The 20,221-nt window shown below is 39.0% G+C and overlaps 1 protein-coding gene across 6 annotated transcripts in view; it reads left to right on the top strand.

The window, feature by feature from the left end:
• The window catches only part of Pnt (ETS transcription factor pointed), a 118,781-nt gene that overhangs the window by 56,014 nt on the left and 42,546 nt on the right, over nucleotides 1–20,221 (top strand). The window contains exons 1-2 of one of the 6 annotated variants that reach the window (XM_072900589.1): nucleotides 9,212–9,263; nucleotides 10,727–11,685. The exons of 3 other annotated variants lie outside the window; for them this stretch is intronic. In XM_072900589.1, coding sequence (XP_072756690.1) covers nucleotides 11,580–11,685 — 106 coding nt within the window. In that variant the 5' untranslated portion in view covers nucleotides 9,212–9,263; nucleotides 10,727–11,579. Of the gene's footprint in view, nucleotides 1–9,211; nucleotides 9,264–9,628; nucleotides 11,686–20,221 lie in introns of those variants that run through there. 2 more of the 6 variants (XM_072900588.1, XM_072900591.1) reach the window with 2 other exon arrangements.

The following is a 20,221-nucleotide window of genomic DNA, read 5'->3' as shown; positions in this document are numbered from 1 at the left end:
AATATTAGATCCTTTGCGAAAGTTCACGAAATATTAAATATCGTAATATTTTATTCAATTTTTCACAAATATTTATACAATTTTCTCCGGCGATTCCACTCGCCTTAGGTTTTCGAGCCTTCAAAGTTCATAAAAAAATACCCGCAACACTCTTCAAAGTTACAAGATCATTAGAATATGAAAAGGCTTTACTCGCGCGCGCGTTCTTTCGAGGTTTTCCAGATTTGTCGAAACTGCCGATTTGAATATATAGGCTCTCGCAAAGTGATTCCAAGCGCTTGTTAGACACCGTCAGCGCTCGTAAAGCTACGCGCCTGCGAACGAGTGTGCGTTGTTGCATTCTGATTTCGATACACGTACCAAAATAACTCTTCTCCCGTATCCTCCCCCTCCCCCTTACCCCCTCCCCTTCCCTCCTTCCCGCTACACACACAGATGTGGCTTCTAACGTATCCTATGTATATATGTACGTGCACGCTAGCCGCCTTAGCCTCGAGACTCCTCGGCTTCTCTCTCGCTCTGACTCTATGCCCTCCCCCTCCCCCACCCCCATCCTCCATCTCACCCCCGTTTCTCCATCTCGCACTCTCCTCTATCACCGTTCTTGTCACGCTCACCTTCATTCACCAGTTCCCTCTCGTTCGATATCGTTGTCTCGCTCCCACTCGCCTCTATCTGTTTCTTTTGCAGTCATTCATTACTAACCCTCTCTCCGTCTCTTGCTCTTTTTCTCTCTCTCTCTCTCTCTCTTTCTCTTTCTCCTCGCTCCCCTGACGTCCTTTTCCGTTCGAGCCCGCTTCCATAGATAGTCCTCGACACAACGGCTTATCTTTTCTCGCTTGTTCGGACAACGGTTTTTTTTCGGTTGACATTGTTCGGCTGTCGTGGTACACGTAATGCAGATTGCGCGTATAGTTCTCTCTCTCTCTCTCTCTCTCTCTCTCTTCAATAGAATACTCTCTTCTATGACATTAATCTATAAATTCATATTTGTGGAGGGACTTTTTTTTAAATAATAAAATATAATATATAAATTTGATTTTGTTAATGACATTTATTAGTACTCATTCTGTATTTTCTTGCGTTATCTTATCAGTAATTTTTTATGTCATTTATCTATAAACTTATCATTGTACACGTATCTGCATAATATAAATTTAGACCTGATTCAATGGAAAAAATGTGAATATATATACATATAATAATTAACATTATCTCTTTTTATTAAAAAAGTTTGAGAACCAGAAAAAAATCGATATTTGGAGTATTTATCGATCAAAACATAAAGAATTCTTTTTAAGCCTGAAAAAATATAGTAATAAATATATGCAAAAGGTCATTAAAATTATCGGCGATTCCTGCATAGTAGTTCGAATTGAAATGGTTTCTCGCATAAAAAAAAGGAAAAATAAAGGAATAATTTTAAATAAATTTAGAATAAAAGGGTCATCTCTTGTGATAGTTTGACTTTCGACATCTAGTGTCTTACTACTTTACTACACGTGCCCTCTCTTTTTCATTCCATCTTCTCGACCTTTTCCCATTTTTCGTAATCCTTTGTCTGTTTCAATGACTTGTTTAAAAAAAAGGCGGAAACTCACTAATTCATCAACTAAATCTATTGCTTCATTATTTATTTTTTATATACACCAGTGATTAATTATTTGACAAATTGGTCGATTGCGGGAAGTCGATCTCGAGTTTTTGCAACCATTTCCGGAAATTTAGCAGCCGATGCCGATGGATAAACGTATTAAAAACGATATTTAGCACGTGCGTTGTCGATCGCCGAAAGATGACAGATTTTGATAGGCGAAAAAAAAAACGACAACTACGCGCGAACAAATCTTCCGCAAATTAGTATACGTTGTAAATACAAGAACTGCATTAATCGCGCGTGACAGACGGTGCCGATAAAGTCGATCAATCATGCGAGCGTTCGTGCCAATGCGGCTAGATCGTAATTAATCGATAGACCGGGTTAATTGGACGTGGCATTTGCATCATCTGTCGCTATTCTTTTCCTCTCGCGAATGTCGCGAATGTCCTAAATTTCCCACCGCGACGAATCACGTGTCTTTAAAACGCGCGACGCCTTGGTATGTAAAATGTTACATAATTCGGGATACCTCCTGTCGTGATGTAACGCCGTAAATTGATAAAAATATACATTTTAAGCCTCCGCGAATACTCTTGTACGGTTACTTAACATTTATTGCGCGACCTAATGGATTATAATATCAATGCGATAAGTATGGATGTTAATAAAACGAAATAAGAGACATCGATCGGAACACGAAGTAGCGATGATATATGTTTTGGTAGCGATCGCGCAGAGATCGTCGACACGCGGTATACATAATAAGCTGTAAATCGAGCTCCCCAGCGTATACTTATCGTTATCCGAGTGCTTCTTATGCCGCACCTGCCTCAAGGTAATTGCATGCGTGGGAGTTAAACCGAGAACTTGTTTTGAGGATAATCTGCTTCCATATGTATATCTATTTTGCAGACTACGTGTCTCGCATGGGATTAGATTGCCTTCGTCGTATCGTTATACTTATTGAAGATAATCGTTTTGCATCGTGCGTTAATGGTAGCGTAATTAAAAAAAAAGAGCTCAACAATTTTTACATTTTCTTTTTTTTTGTTTAATTGAAGGATTAAAATGATTGAAATATAAAATGTACGATATATTAATTTTTAATTATTAGTAAATGCAATTGTTATCAATTACATTTATTAATAAATCTATTATGCCGTTGTTTAACATTTTTCACTTTGCTTTTGCTTCACGCGATATATCTTCCTCCTTTTATTTTAATTGGATATGACTTTAACATGATTACATGTCACTCGAATGAGTGTAGAATATTGACAGCGGAACGAGATCCGTTATTTCGGTTACAAAAATCCGATACTAATTAGCATACGTCGATTCATCGGATCAACCTTGATAATAGATCGCACTCTTTATGCAGATTTTTCGAAACATCTCGTATGCTCGATTATGTCGAGGATAAAAATAGGCGACATCGCGCTGAGTCGACGTGTGTTCAAAGAGAGAAAGAGAGGGACCGGAAATTGTCGCCTCTTCCCTCTCTGCTTCCTCCCTTCTTCTCCCTCCCTCCCTCTCTCTCTCTCTCTCTCTCTCTCTCTCTCTCTCTCTTTCTCTTCCTCTTCTCTTCTGCTGGGGCAACCGGTGGACTTTCACGCGACAACGATCCGCGGCGCGTTCCGATGTGCCGCAATAATCATGTATTGCGAGAGAAAACTGTCGTTGTGGGACAATCGCCTTTCGAATGGCCGTCGGTCGCACAACAAACGCAAAGTTTGGCGAGAAAGTAGCGACGGTTATTTAACGCGAGTAGCGTGGTAAATCACGATGCCGAAGGTTACGCAACCAAGAGATTCTGTCAGTCTTGTCAAATATTTTTCAGAACCTCGAGCGCTGTCGTTCAAACTTTGCGCAATATATGATTCTGCAGTTTAATTACTTGGAATATTTAATGCGCGACGATCTCTCATTTTTTTACAGATAATTCTTATGGCTGAGATAAGCCAGGATAAAATTAGATTCAGAGATTTTACAGTGCGCAATTAACTACGTTTATTCTATTGTAATCAACGTCGGAGGAGGAATACGCCAATCGTGACGTTTTTAATTAAGGGCACATTTAATGCTCTAAATAAACTTAAAATATTCTGATAAACTTCTCCTTTAGCAGTATGAAAAATTCATGATTTTTTTAAGAATATTAGAAATTAATCTGATTGACGTTTTACACATGTTTTTATTGATGTTTAAATATTTTTAAATCTTATTTTTAAGTCTAGTTAAATTTTTTATTTTATTAAAAAAAAAAAAAATTAAAACTGACAAAGTGTCATATTAAAATTAGATATTTTAATTTTGCTGAAATTTTTTTTTTATTTCTGAGATCAAAAAAATATTAAATATTAATTTTTTTAATTCTAATTAGATTCGGTACTTTTTAAATATCCTACGGAATAAAACTAGATGGAGTTTTTTTATTTCAGACATGTGATACCGTTCTTTTTTAATAGGCTCGTATTAAACAAAAAAAGCTAAATATTCAAGATTTAAAAATACTAATGTACTGTTTAAATTAATAAAAACATAAACGCCAAAAAGATCAATTTCCATCCTAAAAAAAAATTCCTTAAAGCCATCAATCTTTCATATTGCTACAATAGCCTGGGCCCTTAATATTTCCTCCGTTCACCAACTGCGATCCGAAACGTATCGAGGAAGATCGTACTTGCGTAGCTCGAAAGTTCGCAAAAATCACCCAGAAAAGGGGAGCGGAAACGTTAACGAGAGAGTGAGAGAGAGAGAGAAAAGTCACAGTTACGTGGCCGCGGGCCATACGTGCGCGCCCGTCCGGGTTACCGGAAGTCGAGTGACCGTAGCCAGGCCCAGGTGAGCTGGATCGCTCGATTGGTTAGAGATGAAGGGGATGGAGGTACCGGCGATTCTTCTTGCACGCGAGGGCTACGAGGTGAAGTGAAGACTCTTTGTCGTACGCGCTTCCTGCGTAAACGCGGGTTCCCTGGAGGAAATGGAGTATTATAGTACCTCGTGCGAGTTGCGCGTACATACACGTGTGCATGTGTATCAGGGAAACTCTTTTATATTATTTTTTTTTCTGACATTAGACTACACGTTTCTAATAGGAAATTAAAAAATTGACAATCCGCCTTTCCGTAATTTTTCTAACATCTGGAAAATCTGGAATTCTCAGGGAGTTTTTTTGGGACTCGGGAAAAAAATTCTCTCCTTGATAATTTTGCTCTTGTACTGTAAATTATTAATATATCTCTGGCTCTGTTTATATATTTAATGTCTTGACAAAATATTGAAAATATGCAGCGCATCTTTCTTATTTTAATTTTTGATAAGTAAAAATGTTTATTGCATGAATTTCTTTCGCATGAATAAAAAGTATTAGAAATGTGTGTAAAATAAAAAAATTTATTTTAAGAAATTACACCAAAAAATAATCTCTTCAAAATATTCTCCTTATCTGGAATTTTGTGAGAAATTAGCTAGAAGATTAGGAAATTTTTTTCACAAGATTTGAGTAGAGACCCCCTGTCTAGTGAATAAAACCACGCAATATCAACGTTAGAAAAGTTGATTATACTTGACGTTTTGCGAAACTCCTTTCAAATAAAATTTCATCATCAGGTATCTATCGCAAAGAAACATTAATGCATTATCTATAAGCTAGAAGAAACGTTAATAAAGTCGTATATCTCATGTAAAATCGCAGCTTTGTAACAGAAGGCTCTGTTTAATCGCTTCTCTTCCCTCTCTTTACTAACGAGCGTCAAATGAATTCGCGACTACCGGCTAACCCGAGCTACTTTGTAGCGCATTATTTTCTCCTCGAGTATATGTCCAAGGCGAAATAAGAAAAGGGATATACGAGAGAGGAGGCGACGCGAGAGAAAAGAGCAAAAGAGAGAAAGAGAGAGAGAAAGAAACTTGTGTGGAGGAAATGACGTTAACGCGCGTGTGTCTTTCTGACTTATAAGAATCCGTCACTACCACCATCCTTACCTTTTCCAACACCGTGGAAAAGAGCAATAGCGATATATATATATATATATATCTCCCTCTCTTACGTTCCTTCATACCTTACAAGTTTACGCGTTCTCACGCTCTCCATCCCACTTCTTTCTCTCTCTCTCTCTCTCTCTTTCTCTCTCCACTGACATCTTGCTCTTTCAGCAGCGAGCGTACGCTCCGATAAATGTTCCATACTCACACACACACACACACACACACACACACACACATACACACACACGCACGCATGTTTCATGTATATATCGCGAGCAAGCGAACACACTTTGATCGGCGAGATTACGAGGTAGGGCTTCGGGGAGAGAAGCACATCAGCTTCCTAGTTATAATAAACGTCGCAAAAAATGTGGCAAAAACCTGCTCAGCCTTCGGCAAGTATATACCGGCGTCCAACAGCGGGTCCGGCTTCTGCTCTCTCTATCGCTATCTACTATTCGCGTTCCTTTTGTCTTCCTGCATCCTCCCCTCCCCCCTCCTGCTCCCTCGGCCACCGTCGTGCGTCTTTTTTCCCTTCTCGTCCTGTTGCCCTCCTCTTCTCTGCCCCCTTCTTCTTCGATCACCGTAGGTGTTGCCAGACAACAACCTGTACACTGGGGCCAGGCCAACTTCCTTCCTGCGGTCATCCTTTTCCGTCCATCCCTCTCGCTCTCTCTCGCTCTCGGGTTAAGTCTCTCGCCCCCTTCGGCGCTTAATCCCCCTTCCTCCCACCCCCTCGCTCCCTTTATCCTCCGTGCCGTTATCTATCTCTTCTTCGCTTCTTCCCCTTTTCTTCTTTTCCCTCAACACCCGGCGGCGCATCCACGGCTGTCCGTCACGTTTCTTCTACAACGGTTCCCACAATGTTGCATTGTTATTATTTCCACGGCTATATCGCTCCAACCCCCTTCCTGTCTCCGATGATGCACGACGCGTTTTATCAATTTCCGCGACGCTAATCGATGATAATGATTTTCTCGCGCCGCAACTTCCGCGGTTTCTTGTCCCCTCACCACTCCGTATTCGTCGAACTTGTGAATGAAGATCGAGAACGCGACTCGCGTGTAATCATTAATTATACGATCGGTGTCGCAGCCAATTAATATGAATCACCTCACAAAGTTGATTTATTAAACTTTGATGAAGTGTTTTTTTTTTTTTTTTTTTTTTTTTTTTAACTGAACATTGGAATCATATATTGATAATAATGACGTTTGAAGAAACATTTCAAGTCAGAGTTCTTCTAAATAATACGATAACACTATCTTGAAAAGACCGAATATGTCATTTCTAGAAAGTTTTTTAAAAATTTTCCAGAGAAATACAAAAAAAAAATATTTGATAGCATCGAGACAATTATATAAAGTACTCTATTGTCATCTCTTAATCATTAGTAGTTAAGAAATACAGCTGGAAAACCTAAAACCTGCAAATTTCAACTTGGAAACGATTTTTCCTCACAAAATATCGAGGGAGACCATAATTTTTTTGCAAACTTTAGTTTTTCCTTTTTTCGGTTATTTATAACTCGAAAATTATTGATGCTTTAACATTTTTACTCAAGGAAAAATCGGCTAAAGAATTCATTTTAAAAGGAAAATTGGAGATTTAAAATGATCTTATATATACATATACTTATCTTCCTTGAAAATCAGATGTACAATTTCTGTCACCAAACTCGTTCTAAATTAATAATTCAACCGTAGATAATTTTAATCATTTAACGTTTGTTGAAGTAAACCTGCAGCTGATAAGATAAATATTTGTTATCCAGAGTCCAGATTAGAACCAGAAGTTCATTCTAAAGTATCACGTTCCGCAAAGAAGTCGGGAGATTTGTTTCCCAGTTTAATTTATCGAAACAAATGCGGTGTAACCGGTTGCGAGGGAAAGACAGAGAAAAAGAGAGAGAGAGAGAAGGAGGATGAATAGGTTTCCGGATATCGCGTTCGTACAGTTATGCATGCACGTACGAGAGAAACAGCGTAAAATATAACTCGTGGAATCGCGGCTACTCCAAGGTAATAGACCCCCCGAGAGAGGAGAGTGAACGTGTATCTTCTCATTGCGTTTGACGGTGACCGGGACACGGGCTTATGAATGGTCCTGCGGACTACTTGCCGGAAGTCGCTGGTCGCGGAGGAAATTTTTAGCCTCACGCCCGCGAGCGACGAGTTTTTCATCAATCACGTGCACGACATCCTCGGGAGACACCGTGCGAAAGTTGCTAAATCCGTGTTTGTGCGTTAGAATAACATGCAATTACACCTTCTTGTTTTTTTTCTTCTCTTCCTTTTATCGTCCATTACCCAGAATGATGAGAAGGGGCTGTAAAGTGCGCATCCGCAGTTTCCATTCTACGTCGCTAAAAACCTCAATCGTTGTCGCATTTGTTTATACCTGGCGCCATTAAAGCACTCTCTCGTTACATTTATTTGCTGTTTTTATGCTAATAATTAAATGATCTTTTAGAGAGGCTCTATTTACTCTATAAATAGCCTACGTGATAAGCATCTATGCAGATACGTAAATGCCAAAATATCATTATACTTGAGTTAACATATGACATGCATTAATGTCAATGCAATTTTGTGTAAAGGCTTTTTATTAGTACTTTTTATTTTGTTAATACTTTAATAGAGTAATACACTGATGACTGGAATAGAATCTTTTTTTATAAATAAATGTGTAACATATATGTATTTTTAACACTATAAATCAAGTTCAATTTTAACCGTGAATTATTCAATTATATAGAATAGAAGCCTTGATTTATTATGACATAAATATCACTACGACGGGATGAATTAATTTCACAACACGTACATTAAATTCTGATTGAATAATTATAACTAAAAATAATAATATCGAATTAATATAAATAACTGAAAGATTATTGCGTTATTAATAATTCTATTTTATCGTAGAGCTCGCCTTTTTATCCAAGATTATCTCGATAAAACTTGAGAAAAGATTTACTTTGCCAAATCCCTCATCCAAGCGACATTTATCGAAAGCTCTATGGTAACTGTTGAACGCCCTTTTCGCGCCGGCGCGAAGGTCATCATGGGTCGCCGTTGAAAGAAGGTCACGCGAGGAACTGCAATCATTCTCGAAAAAATGCCGACTCGTTTCTTCATCCAACGTGACGTCAACGACGACGACGACGACGACGTCGTCGTCGACGTCGACGTCGAACGGACGGATGGAAAGAGATCCGATCCAAGCACGACGCGGTGAAGGAGGAGGAGGAGGTGGAGGAGGTGGGAGTCTCTATCTCTCTCGAGACGGCGAGGTGAGCTACCAGTTAAAGCGTGCGGCTCGGGCATGAATGAACGAACCGGCAAAACCGAATGAAGGAAGGAACGAACGGACCTGCGCGCCCGTGTATTAGCCAACTCTCGGTATTACTCGTGTACGCGCGTCGCGCGCGTGTGTGTGTGTATGTGTGTGTATGTATGTGTGTGTACGTACGCGCACGTCATCGACGCACACACTCGCGCGGCCTCGGCTGCGCGCGCGCGCGCGCGATTGGCGGAGAGAGGCGGCGGGAGGGGCGGGGAGGGGAGGGGAGACAGCGTGCGCGCGCGTTGTGCGCCGACGCCAGTGTTAGTCCGCCGCGTGACGGGAGAGCATTCATTCATAAAACTCGGTCTGCGTCGCAGTCGTAGTGGTGGGGCTTCAAGTGTTTCCCATCTCTCTCTTTCTCTCGCGCGCGCGCGCGCGCGCGTCTCTTTCCGCTCGTTCTTGTCGTCCTCGTGTTCGCTCGCGCGTACATTCAGCGTTCTCTCTCTCTCTCTCTCTCTTTTTTTTTTATCGTTAATTCCACCTGGATATCGTATCTCTTTCCCCGCGGATGATCCACTGCGCGTTACGCGTATTCCTTGGCGGATTTTACCGCTTTTTTATCTCGTCGCGAGGCAATTCGGTCGGGTATTTTCGGATTCTACATTGCTATTCGCGTCGCTCCAACGCTCTCTCTCTCTCTCTCTCTCTCTCTCTCTCTCTCCCTCCCTCCCTCCTTCTCGGTTTCATTCAGCTGAAAATATCGCCCGCTCTTTTACGCGTCTCTTCGCTCTGTTCCGAAGTCTGCGTGTATTAAAAATTTACGCGTCCCTTCGCGTAATTCGGTCTTTCAGTTTTTTCGTCTATTTCTCTCTCTCTCTCTCTCTCTCTCTCTCTCATTAAATCGCTATATACACGGCACGCTTCTTCTATAATAAACCGGAGTCCCCTGCCCGCTCACCTCCTCCCTGTCTCCCTCCTCCTCTACACTCGCGCGCCTACACACATATAGCCTGCCTGTCGTGCAATCTAGCCATCCGTGACACCGAGTCACGACTCGAGGAAACGACTCGGCCGATCGTCTCACTCTCGTCTTCGTCTCCCTCTCTCGATAGCGTGCGAGGGAACCCTCTTTCGCGCTTTATTCATCTCACCGCATCGCTTTGCGGCTCTTTTATCAAATACGGTTCCTCGGGGTCTCCGGCGAAATTCACGGCTCCGTGTGAAACATTTCTTGATCGGGGGGCTGCCTGTGAAATCCCGAATCGGCCTATCGCGGGAATACATACGCGAACCGCGTCTACTTCCCCTCTTCGAGAGGCTCCGCGATCCCCTCTTTCTCGCGCTCCACCTCCATCATCCGGCGAGTCTTCCTCTGCTTTCCTCTCCCGTGCACCTTTACTCTTCTTCTTCTTCTTCTTCAGAGTTTCTGCCCCTCGTCCCTCACTCCGTATCTCTCTCTCTCTTTCACAGCGTATACGCACTTACCTGCGGAACGCGGTCGTACGTGCACGACGGTGGCGCTTCGGCTTAACAAACTCCAGTGGCGCCGAAGGAAAGATCGTTTCGTGGTCGGGGCGGCGGATCTCTACCTCGATCCGGTCGCGCGATACCCAACACAACGTCCCGAGTGCGAGGAGCGTCCGCGACTCCGTGCGTGCGCTCTCTCTCCTTCGGTGTGCGTGTGTATATGCGCGCGCGCGTACATATATATATATATATGTGTGTGTGTGCGTGTGTGTGTGTGTGTGTGTGTGTGTGTGTCAAGTGCGCGGAATCGCGTCCGAGCATTGCGGCGAAATAGGAGCGAATCCCGACGCGTGAGAATAAGAGGAGACGTTTCGTGAACAGAAAGAGAGAGAGGGAGAGAAACGCCTACGCGAGATAAGCAGGGCACATGCGTCTTCCTCTGACGCGGACGTCTCATATTTTCGGACACTCTCCTTGGGCGCCCTCCTCCGATTCAACCTATCTCGCCTCCTCCTTCCCCTCCCCCCCCCTCCCCCACCATCTTGCCTCCCGCGCTTCCTCGCAGCGGCCGGCGGTTGCGCAAGCAGGTATTCGGAAATAACCCGTGTGGGTCGCAGTTATGAATTGATAGCAAACACATGGTGGACACGCCGCGTGTGTTCTCCGCCCAGTGTCCGGCCAGTGCGTCTCTCGCCGAGATCTCTGCCCGACTTCCTCGCAACTGGCCTCCTCCATCATTGATTGGCAAGTCGGGACTGTCTGTCGGCGTGACTTTGTGCGTGTCGGCGACAATAATATCAAGCGCGTAAACAATAAAAGCTCCAATGGCACGGGACGATCGTCCGTTACTTCGTCGAGTTGACGTCGCGTCCTCTTCGTTTGGTCGAAAGTGCATTTACTTCTCAACGTGATTCGTTTCTATCAGAGTGCGTGACGCCTGTGGATTCGTCGACAGGAATCTATCCTCCGTCAGGGGACAGATCCGCATTATGGGATAAAGGGAGTGAAAGAGCTTCGCCTGACAGCTGGAATCGGCAATGAAAACCTGACGACTAGCGACGGATCGACATGTGATTATCGATCGTGCGAGTTCAATTTCCGCGGCAACGAGCCTAAGACACGTGTGTGTCTCCTCTCTTGTCGTCTTTGACAGGGCGCAATTCGGGGGACGGCGAAATATACGCGAGACAGAGAAACCGGGGACGAATGACACTGACAATCCTGGACTACGTACATGTGCAGTGATTACACAGGATCGGCACTCATGTACGTTGATTACGGCGGCGACACTTATGCCGGAATGGGAATCAAGGCTATGAAGTCCTTTGGCAGGCCCAGAGGTAGGAATCTCAAGGACACATCTTCAGCTGTATAGTTATTTGCACCTCGTCTCGTAGCTCTGTGCAATGAGGCGTAAAGCGTTTAACGTAATCATTTTTTTTAATCAGGGTTAGAGCTCTGATATTTATTATATAGTCGTAAAAAATTCCATGAAATATATTGCGCGATTTCAAGTCATTATACATAAATGTATGATAGTTATCTTTTTTTTTTTTTTTTTTTTTTCTTTTAAATATTTAAAGATTGCGAGTATGAGAGTGACATGACGTGATTTGTATATAATAATAGTTATAACGCAATTGTAGAAATAATTGACGATATCGCGTAAATAGCGCATCGCGCCAGTCATACCACAATATTTGTTGTATAATCCAAGAATTTTGCGGTTTTTAGACGTATTAGTGTCAATTTATCTACTTGTTTTACTCACGATTCGTAATGTTATACTTGCTTCATATATGCGTAATTATCTGCATTTTAAACAACGAGAGATAAGGATATATCGCAAGTAGGAACACATTTTTTTATGCAGCGTGTTTTACAAAGCGAGAAAATTTAATTTACAAAAATGAAGTGAAAACTGAGATAAAAACAAATTCATAGCTCGGATGAAACATTTGTACGAAAGCTGAGAAGCTTTAAAAATGTAAATTATTCAGTTTTTAAATTTTTAATTAATTTATTAATTAATAATCAATTATATTATTAATTATTTAATTACAACATTAATAAATTATTATTACATTTATTATTTTATTTTATTAATCAATTACTATCTATTATTATAACTCATTTGTAATCTATGAAACATTGGTGAGAACTGCGAATCAAATTTTTTAACAATTAAAAAAAATTAATGCCAATAATATTTAATAATTCTAATAAACGCTTACAAAAGAATCGTCTGCAGGATATCTAGATAAATAGAAAAATTTATGGTACATTTTATAGTACTTGTACTGTCTGCGATCCTAATTAGGGGATAAAACATAAATTTGACCCGTGTATTTGCGCGCGCGCGCGCGCGTGTCTCACTTCCGGAGATGAAAACTAACCCTGACTTTGACATTGGAGACACCGTAATCGTGCCAACGTGATTAACGCACAAACGTGACTTAGTTTCCGACAGATTGTAACAGATGTCATCGACGTCGCTCGCGCACGAGCTTAATCCACGTCTCGTACACTCTGCTCGTGTGCACTTCCTGCAGTTGCAGGAACTCGGCTGCTACAGGCTGTTCATCTTCCGATTTATCGTGTCATAACTGACAAAAACACCTGGGGATGGGAAGAAAAAGCGCTTGATTGAATAATCTTAATTACTCGCGTGTAATATTCAAAATTAATTTAACGTCCTCATTTATAACGAATATACATCTAATAATCAAATGTATAATAATCAACATCCTGATACACCCTTTAGCAAGGCTCGAGATATTTTTATGAAAGCTGCAACGGTGATTTTTTCGCAGTTAATAATTTATCGATATTTTATGCTGATTAGTAAAATAAAAAAATGATATGTCGTACTTACATTTCAATCCTAACTATGAAAAGTTTTCTTTGCATGCTAATTAATACGAGAAATGTAACACATATTCTTTGGGATAAATGCAAATAAATATAACAATTACATCGCGTTTGTGAGAAAAATAACGCTTAAAATAATTTTTTATTTATATAAAACACTAGCGAGGGAGGAGGCGACTCTTTGAAGGGACTCTTGCATCATGGATTTCTTATGAACAAATATGAACAAATCCCGGCGAATTCTACTATGATGAGGTTCATCTACAAGTCCGCGGTCGTATACAGTTCCCTCCCGTACGCGATCCTTAAGTAGGGGATCTGTTGAGCGAGTAGCCACTGCTATTCGACGATACTTCCTGGCAACCGGTTTCGAAGCGACTGCTTGATCCGTTTTCTTCGTTGCAGATATCGCAAGTAGAGCTCTTACTATTCAGAGTATTTCTGGTATTCGTACGTTTGGATTAATATTGACGATGCACTTGGAAAACGATCCGCGACCGCGAATACTGCATAACGTTAGAAAACGCGCGATTCGATCAAGTTTACCAGGAAGGTATACAACATGCTTGTAATATATACGTATGTATGTATATATGTGAGAGGGGATTAAACTGCGCTATCGCAAAAAAAGGATATCGCGCTCTTTTTATTTCACCGAGGGCAACGACTTTGCGAGAGCAAAATCGGATCGTCCAGAGCGAATCAGATCTCTTTTTCTTTCTTTTTTTTTTTTTCTTTTATGACTTACGTAATTTTGCGAGGTGTTGCAAGAGTGAAAAAAAAAAACAAACTGAAACATTTAAAGTTGAAGTGTGATTTAAAATGTTAATATTTCTCTTATTGATCATTGCGTCCTTTCACTTCCATTCGTTTGATCGACGTGTCTTAATTCGAAGTTTTTGCGCGTAAACAATTTGGAAATTTACTTTTTTGCCGAACTAAAGGGGATTCTTTTCCACGTTGCTGGATCGAAAAATTTACGCATTGCTTTTTATCGCCCGAGCCATGAACTGTTTGCGGCATTAAATAATGATCGGTAGAACTGTTAGAGAAAATGATTTTCCTGCTCCTGTGAAACGGCAATATCCGCGGTAACACTTTTTCTATGCTATCGCCAGCGACTTTAACGAAAGTCGTTTCTATAACGTTTAAATTTAATGATGGAAGGAAGCTCGTCCGTTAAAGAGATCTTTAAAAGTTATTCCGAGAACACTCAATTGCCATTAAGTCAAATACGCTTCCGCGCTTTAATTTCGAAGATCTTTGAAGAAGCGTTTGGCAAGCTTCTCGTCACAAAGTGCCAGATTTTTTCACTTAAACAGATTTACATTTAAAAATCCGATTATTCGATATTATACAAAAACTTACAAATATTTCATGTTTCGATAGTAGAATTAAATAGATATAACGTATGAACCTGACGTTAAGGAAGATATCGAATAATATTAGATAACAGATGTTAAGATTTTAATCTGTGATTAAGATAGAAAGATATAAAATTTAAATTATATCTACAAACTGTTGTCAATTGTCTGAAATATCGTGCTTAGAGATTTTTTATTATATATTAATATTTATATAGAAATAAATAGGAAATAGCATACAATGCTCTGTTAATAATTTAATACCATAAAATTTATAATTGAAGGCAAGAACACTGCTACCGCCATACTAAACGAGATCACTAATTGCGTGAAATGAGAAAGTAGGGACACTTGATAACACGTCATAGCGCGACGCATCGAGGCATAATGGCGGCGCAACCGTAGTATTTCAATAATTCATTTCATGGAAAAGCTGTAAAAACATTATATTACACGGACGCCATAGGCGGTGATTCTAACTTTCATTGTCAGTGCAATGACATAAGCATTGCATCGTCTTGTGCGCCGTCATTGCTTTCGACTGCATATTAGACATTAGAAAACAAGTCACCTGACGTTCGATATTACGTCATGTATGTATGTTAACTTAAAAGTAAGAAAATTATATTGGATTGTGCAAATGTTTTCTTGTTCAAAAATCAAGGCAATTATTTCGAGAACTTCTTGAAAGATTAACGAACAGGGAGTTATACTTTCTGAAAAAAAAAAAAAAAACGTGAAAAGTATAATAAAATTTTCCTGGAATTTTTTTTATATCTGTGAAGAAATCAGGGAATTTTTATGGATTTTTTGGGACTCGAGGAATTTTCTTAAAAAATTCTCTCTGATAATTTTGCTCTTATATAATAGTAAATTATAAATATAAATCTGTCTCTGTTTAATATATCCGTTGTCTTAACAAAATATATTGACTATGCAATACATATTCTTTATTTAAATTTTTAATACATGATAAAAAATGAAAATTTTATGGAAAATGTTAAAAATACCTGGAAGATGAGAGAATTATCAGGGAATTTTTTACAAGATTTGAGTAGAACACTCTGAACGAAATTACTCGTATCTTTTACTCGGCTTATATCAATTTTCTGAAATTGAAAAATCACATTTATTGTTCAGATTTTTAATGTTCATTTTGAATAGGGAACAAACGACGAGCATCGTACGACATTTAATCAGGCTCTTCCTGTACATTCCGCGAGAGCACGCGGATAATAATCCGACTAATTTATTCCTTTTCATTGATTCTGTATTCGTCGTGAATTATGCAACTGCGATTAACCAGTCGCTCAACGAAAATCCGTCATAATGGCGTCTCGAAACGCATTTATGTCGGGCTAAAAATGTGAAACCATAAAACGAGATATTACACATCCTAACGCCCTTCTATTAATATGCGCACGTATTTTAAAGTCAGTCAATCATATCCGAACTGATTACCTCGAGCAATTTCAGTATCGATTCAGTCGACCGATTGTTGTCGGCGCTATTCGTGGTGTTTTCAATTTTGCGAACCATTTGTATGAGAATTGCTCTCACCATAAGAAGGGGGCAGATTGGGGACACGCGTGAATAAATCATCCGACTGTTTATGTCTGACTTGTGAGTCACTTGATATGAGCATCTGTAAAGAAAATTTTTATATAAAATATATATAATATTCTTATTTATATATTTTGCCATTTAAATGACGCTTCTACCACACGTTTTTTTTATCATTTTTATCAGTTTTTTTTTTTAAAACCAATTAAACGTAATTTTTTTACGAAGAAATAGTTCTTATAAAAATTATCGTCCATTTTATCAATTTTTTTACTACCCTTTTTTACTACATTTTTATATATATATATATTAACGGAAAATTTTCGCACGAAAATATATTCGGAATATTTCCAAAAAAAAATCTTTGCGACGAATCTAGCGCGTGCGTTTATCCATCAACTGGCGTGAACACGGTTCTGACCCGATTATAGCTATATATACATCAAAAAGTCTCGCGCATCTGGCAAAGATGTGCCGCGGACAACTGCAGAACTTTATCTCGGTTCCGGTTTCAAAATGACGGCTGTTTAGCTCCCTCAGACATTCATAAAATCTGATATACATAGAGTGCATGCAAAGTGGCGCGCTTTCTCTCGCTCTCGACAACAAGGTAGACGAGAAGGATGCCAATTGTCTATCGAAATGCGTCAGATTTAATGAATTTTTATGAGATTTAGGTGGCCGCCATTCTCTCTCTCTCTCTCTCTTTTTTCAAAACTGAAAACGATAACGATCTGTGATTGTTTGCAGCAAGCGACTGATTTTTTTTTTTTTTACATGTAAACTGGCACTAGATCATTATAAACAGCACACACGTATACATATCTGAGACGGAATGTGAGTTACAACAAATTCAGGCCAACTCGAATGCCGTGGAGCAACTTGTGCACAATATTGGTTTTACGTTGCTTTTATATTAGTTTCACAACATGAAATCATATGGTCTTTATGTCGGTTTTATATTGATTTCACAGCGCGGAGTTGATTTTATATTGGTTTTGTACCGACTTTCACACATAATCGGAATCACACACTCGGCTAGCAGTTATTACGTCGGCTATGTCGATCACGTCTTTGACGTGACGATACACGAATAGTAGCAACGGCACGTAACAACAGCCTGGTATTAAGGGCGGGGCAGTGTGGTTTTTCCAAAGAGAAAAAGGCCACGAGAAAAGAAAAAAAAGAAGCCAACGTGCTGGCGGAGAAACGGATTCGTTGAGGCTCGCGTTATCTGATAGCAGAGAACGGCTAATCAACCGCGGCACGATAATTGGTCCACGATTCTGATGCACGCGCGCGCAGGCTATTAACTTTTTGTAATCTTCGTGTGTGTGTGTGTGTGTGTGTATGTTGACCGATCTGTCGCCAGAGTATTGGTCGCCAGCGTCCCAGGAAGTCGGCAAAGCATGTGTCGACATTATCACGGACCATTATCACTCCGTATCCTATCTCGGCGAAACACACATGCGGTTCTGATAATCAAAGTCCAACAATGGTAATGGTGCTACCGCAGACAACGTGTGATATATCTCTCTCTGTCCCTTGAGAGAAAGAGAGAGAGAGAGAGAGGACCAGCGAGAAATCGTCTCTTGTTCGGATAATAAAAATCTCAAAGACAATCTTTGACATATGAAAAATTAGCCTGTCTCTCAGAAGCCTTTAACTACGTACTTTGAACGCGTCGTTTATATCTTCCGACGCTTATATTCATTCCCAGTCTCTATTTTATCACTTATTTTCAATGACATTAGTTATTCTAACTTAAAGAATTTCTTCAGAACATTATGTCTTACTTTGGACTGGATCACTTTTGATCATGCAATTTATAACAGTATTAATTTCTCGAGAATAGTCGTATAATATATTTTAACAAATTATTATTATTTTTTTTTTTTTTTTTTAATTGATTATTCTAGTCTTCATTTAGAAAAATCAAAGAAGATATATAAATTTTTGAAGATTTTTCAAAACGTTTTTATATATTTTTTAAAGTAAGCTTCTACGAAATGACAATACTTGTCAGAATTTATTCAAAATTTATTTATTTTAATAAATTTTTTTAAAAATTCTTATTTCTTCGAATAACTTTGCTATATTTTTATTTATATATTCAATGTCTTAATAAAATATCGAATATGCAATGCATATTTTTCGCAATTTTTAATAATGAAAAAATAATAAGTTTATGCAAGTGAAAAATGCTTATCTTATCAAAGTTTTTTCAGTTTTTTTTCAATATTTACAAATATCTAAAACAAAGTTTTGTATTTTCCCTTGGTATGAGTGAAAAACGCATGCAGTAAAAAATTTATTTTATAGAAAGTTGTATAAAAAAAACTTAATAAAATATTCTTTTTATCTAGAATTTTGTAGAAAAATATGTGGAAGAAATTTTTGGGAATTTTTTTTACAAGATTTGAATACAGATATCCTGGTTAAATCGTTTCCACTTGGCGAGAGAAACGACGGAGAAACGACGAGAGCGTAGTTGAATTAATTGGCGCGAACAACGATGGCAAATTGCGCGGAGATTACTTATAGCTAATTATGGAATGTGCTCCTGTTATCTCGGCGAAACATACGCGGTTTCGCGATAATCGTCGGTTAACAATGACGCTACCGCTCGTTAACATCGCGCGCGCGCGCTCGGTTATCAATCGCCGCATAAAACGAAAGGACTCCTTCCTCCTCCCCCTGATCCTAGGCCCCCGGCGATTTATCAGCAACCGACTTTTTTTTTTTTTTTTTTTTTTTTTTTTTTTTTAATTTGCGATTGCGATATTCTCCGTTGGGGGATTACCATCGTGGTGAGCCGTGCTACCAACTTCTCCTTGAATTTTTCAGTTCCAATGAGCTGATAATCTCTGCTCTGTCTTTGCCCCTCACCCTCCCTATGATAATTCGTGGTTACGATAACGCACCCTGAATCACTGATTCAAGGTACGTTATCAAGTCGAGACACAAAGTATTCCGTTTTTCAACACGTTTGCCAGCTACACGCTGTATAATATGTTTTTTGTTAGAAAGAGAAATTTTAGACTTCTCTCTTTCTCTCTTCCTCTATTTTACACATATTATATAATTACGAGAATTATAAAAATATATTAATTATTTAAATATATTAATCTTTGTTCTTACACGAAATCGAGTAAGGATTAAAAATCTAAAAATATTTATCATCTGAACTCTCATTCGTTCGACGAGAACTAAATTTCTATGAGATTGTTAATTTTCTATTGAACTTTTAGACTGAAAGATTTAATTTTGCCGCAAAGAAATAATTATGCCACATACTTTCTTATGTACACTGAAAAAAAATTTACTTCAATACGTTCAAATAAATATTTATTTAAATTAAGCAAAAACATATTTGAGAATCAATCAAATATATTGCTGAATAATTTATTAAAATTAAGCAAAAATATATTTACTTAATTTAAATAAATACTTGTTTGAACTAAATATTTTTTTAGATTAAGTAAATTTTCTTTCAGTGTAGCAGCGAATGCAATTTAGTCACCGGATAACACGCCTGTCTGATTCGCTCGCGTCACATTTTAGCGTACGCTTTAAGGAGGGCACGGAAAATTCTCTTGCTTACTTTCCCGAGGGCTTCTTATATGCGGGATGAATGGCCTTATAGACTAGTCGTTCTGATACGATGCGATGCGATGCGATGCGATGGATGAAACCGAACGAGAGAGCCACCGACCGGAGCAACAGGTGTATACTACATAAAGGCGGGCCGGTGGTACTCTCTATCGTACTTGTACTTATACACCGGTGCATAATTCGGTTTCGTGTGATGTATTAAAAAAAAAAAAAAAAAAAAAAAAAAAAACGTCATGGTATTCGACCAACGAATTCATCTCGCGCGACATTTTGATTAATTTTGACGATAAGTTGAAAGAAAATTTTCATCCTATCATTCGAAGGACTCTACCTTGGCAATAAAGATTCGATGTACGTTTTATAGTATCTGTAATTTGACAATTTGACTTTTTATGCTATTTTAAAATACTAAACGTACATATATATTTTTTTAAATTATTTTAAATTACATTAAATTAAATTA

This window comes from Anoplolepis gracilipes, chromosome 10, assembly GCF_047496725.1.
Source record: "Anoplolepis gracilipes chromosome 10, ASM4749672v1, whole genome shotgun sequence".
NCBI lineage: Eukaryota > Metazoa > Arthropoda > Insecta > Hymenoptera > Formicidae > Anoplolepis > Anoplolepis gracilipes.
The sequence above is the reverse complement of the archived record's forward strand: the minus strand, read 5'-3'. Positions and strand labels throughout refer to the sequence as shown.